The sequence below is a fragment of the Halyomorpha halys genome, unplaced genomic scaffold (genome assembly GCF_000696795.3).
Source record: "Halyomorpha halys isolate HHAL.00 unplaced genomic scaffold, Hhal_1.1 Scaffold50.1, whole genome shotgun sequence".
Classification (NCBI taxonomy): domain Eukaryota; kingdom Metazoa; phylum Arthropoda; class Insecta; order Hemiptera; family Pentatomidae; genus Halyomorpha; species Halyomorpha halys.
The window spans coordinates 681573-685352 of NW_027106849.1; the positions used below are offsets into that span (position 1 = coordinate 681573).

At 32.2% G+C, this 3780-nt stretch overlaps 1 protein-coding gene across 1 annotated transcript; it reads right to left on the reverse strand.

The window, feature by feature from the left end:
* Nucleotides 1-1328: 1328 nt before the first annotated feature.
* On the reverse strand, nucleotides 1329-2265 carry LOC136795235 (proton-coupled folate transporter-like). Its single transcript, XM_067045154.1, has one exon. It carries the CDS (start codon nucleotides 2259-2261, stop codon nucleotides 1329-1331), a length of 933 nt encoding a protein of 310 aa, XP_066901255.1. The 5' UTR covers nucleotides 2262-2265.
* Between the last annotated feature and the right edge of the window lie 1515 nt (nucleotides 2266-3780).

Consider the following 3780-nt stretch of genomic DNA (forward strand, 5'->3'; position numbering starts at 1 on the left):
CGAAAAAGACTCCCGCACAGTATATTTCACGCTCCAAAGAAGACGAGACATCGTCCACCACACGATGACATTGCTGGATAGTGGAGTGGGATGTTCGGAATCCAAACTGGTGATCTGGGATTATATGATTGGAATCTAGGATGGGGTATAGACGTTTCAAAATAAGTTTTTCGAGGATTTTTCCCATGATCGGTAATAGAGAGATGGGACGTTAAGAGGATGGATGTTCTAGAAAAATAAGTAAAATATGTTTTTGGCTTTCTTAAAAACCCTAAAATACCAATTATCACAGAAGTAAAAAATATTTTAACAGAAAAATTATATTTTACAAATAGCTATCATATGAGAACAGTATTAAAATAATTCGGATAAGCTGACGTCTTAAATTTTTTTTACCTGTTTAATTCAATTTGTATTTAGGGGTTTGTGAAGACGCTAAAATCGAATCTGATAGTCTTTATATTTAAATAAAATTCTTTATCTTACTTACGGAAATCGACATTTTTTTGTTTTTGCTTAATACAATTGCGAATATATTTTATTTTATTTTCTCTACACCCGAAAAACAAATGGATTGGTATTATTATTGCTATAGTGATATTATTACCCAGCAAATAAAAATACATTGTGTTGAGTAATATTCATGTTTATAGGAGAGACTGTCTTCGTTATTACATTTTGAAAATGGCTCTTAATAAAATACAAAAATAAACAGTGATCCTACAGCAGTCTCTATCAAAAATAAGGTAACTGAATTTCTTCATCGTTTTTTGATATTTTACCTTAGGATGATAACAATATTTATAAATTAAAAAATAATACTATAACTCACACCAGTTTTAAACAAATTGATTTTTAAGACATTTGATGAGTAGTCGTTTTACAGATACCATGCATCACTTCCTAGCTATCGGTAGTTTCCTGTCAATGCAATTTAAATCAAATGTAAACTTATCAGTATGTAGATAACAGCATGTCAATTTAAGGGTTCATCTAAGTTATGTCGTCGCCAAATCTGCCAACAATTTTTTAAGAGAAATAAATATATGTTTGAAAGATAGAATTTTCATTTACTTGAAAATACCAATTAACAATCAATCATTGTACATATAATGTACATAAAAATATGATAATTAAAATAACACTAGATTAAAATGGTTTAAACTTACGTGTTTTTACATTTTTACCCAGTAATATGTAAGTAATTATAAATTATGCTGGGTATGTATAGATTTTTGATAGCTAAATCCATAAATGTATCGAATAAAGCATAAGTTATTAATTTTATTTAATGATGAAGCCACTACTTTGATAGTTTTAGATTGATCTTAATTTTTCAGAAAGGTGGGTTCAATACATAACAAGAAATAGGTATAGTACTTACCACAATGGGGCCCGTAGAGGAGCAATGCTACCACGATCAGAAGTATCACTCTCTTCCTCCGGTTGTTAGGTCCGACCTTAAAAGCAGTGCAGAACGTAACCTTGATGTGCTGTAAATCGAAGAAGTCTTTCATGAATGCTGTGATTCCACTTCCCTGCTTTCTGGATCTGCTATTGTCTTCAGGAGAAGGTACTTCTGGTACCATGAAATAACCGTACAGGAAGCTAGTAGCAACTATGCATGCAGAAAGGGAAAACACTCCATAGAATCCCAGTTTCTTGAAAAGCACTCCTGAAACAGCGCTACCGATCTTGTTGCTTACCGAAATACATACATTGACAATCCCAATCCTCAATGTCCTTGTTTTCATAGTTGTTATGTCTCCCATGTAGGAGAAGACGGCCATGAGGACAGTCACAGAGTCACCAGTGATGGCAGGGAAGATCACTTCAACGATACTAGTTGTCTGGACGGACAAGAAGTCCAAGTAGGAGCAGACGATAAGCCCAATGGCAGCCAAGAAGTCTCCTGCTATCGGGACCAACATGCAAGGCTTTCTCTTGGAGTTGCGGTCCGACCAAGATCCGAAGAGGAAGATCAACAATGCAGGGACCGAAGAGTGAAGCAAAGACTTCCATATCGACACGGTGGCGACGAGGTGCTGCACGGCATTCTCTTCTACGGAAAAGTTGGCCAGGACTTTGTGTTCGATGTAACCACATATTTCTCCGAACTGGAGGTTGACCTTACAAGCCTTCTCTAAGCTGAGGTTCTGCGCGGCCAAGGTCACGATGACTGTGCCCACAATGTACAAGGAGATCATAGGCTCTACGGTAATGTTACGAAGGATGTACCTGATCTTGGAGAGGAAGGACATCTGCTTCTCGTCCTCCATCTTGAGGGTGCAGCCTTCACTGCTGGGATCATCGCCTCCCCCACTATCTTCTATCTCATCCCCACCCCTTCAGGCCCGAATACTCACAACCCCTTTGCAATATCCACCAATCCCATTTAATAATTTTCAATTGAATATAACAATATCTTACATTGTAAAAACTAAAAATATCTCAATTCTGTAATGAAGGTGTCTTAGAGATATTCGCAAGCCTGACAATTTGGAAATTCACAATTTTACTTAAATGAGATTGAAATAAAACATTATTTCTGTTGCTCTTCAGAATTTATTTTCATTATGTAATATTAAATAATATTTAATTATACTTACCAAAAAAATTATAATGTTGTTTACGAAAAATATTTTCATACCTGCGGAATTTAAGTATTTCAAGTAATACATATATTTTTAATGTTTAATATTTTAATATATTTTAATACATATACCTATATTTTTTATGATCAAGGTTAACGTAAAGCAAAACAATGAAGAATAAATAATCATAACTAGTGATAAGAGTTGAATTTCATTCATAATATTCGATTGAACTAATAGATTATACTTGAAATATCATCAAAAATATTACAGACATTTATCACTATTTAAAAAAAAAAGGTTTAAAAAAAATTAAATGGATAGTCGATACACTGCTATCGACTATCCATTTAATTTTATTTTTTGGAAACCACATCAAATTAAACGAGTTTAATTAATAATAGTTTCAAGTTGAACTCTACTTCATTTGTGTATGTGTATTTCATTACACAGCTACTACTCATATTTTATAACAAGGAATCTAAAATATTGTTAATTTAACTTCATTATAACATAAAGGTTGAATAAGTAATTCAAAGAATAGTAAATAATAATGATTAAATTAGTAGATCGAACAATAGATGTAATATAATTTTAAAGAAAAGGTATTATTATCGTAGGACAATGCATGTAGATACATTAGAATTGGCCTATTTATGAAATATTTCTAAAAAAAAAAATAATAATATTATCTGAAATAAATTCCTGAGTAATGGACCTATCTGAAATTTGTAGTGATAAGATGCAAGTAATATCAAATTACCAATTATCGCTATTCTTTGTCAACACTAAGCAGATAAGCGTAATCTCATAAATAATTTTGATTCGCAAGTCGATAAGTTTTCAAAATCGATTTTATATAAAAATAAACATAATGTTAGTTTTTGGTTTATGAACTAAACTAAATAGGACATTGCTATGGTCCAGTAATTACTCTATACTCCATTCTCTTTAGTCAAGGCTCGAAACTGGTTGTATTTCACTTTTTGCAGGAAATGTGGGCAATGTACCAATCGTGAACAATTACTAATAGGTACCTTGATTATAGTAATACGACAGATGAATTATGAATAAAGATTTAACGGAATGGATAGGAGTAAGAAAGTGAGAATCCACAATATTTAATTTAATTAGAAATTTGGGCCAAATTCTCCTTTATTTTTCAATAGAGGTATTTATTGTATTA

What these genes read in the sequence shown, in the direction of transcription:
- LOC136795235 (XM_067045154.1), bottom strand. Translation starts at nt 2,261, where the DNA reads ATGTCCTTCCTCTCCAAGATCAGGTACATCCTTCGTAACATTACCGTA.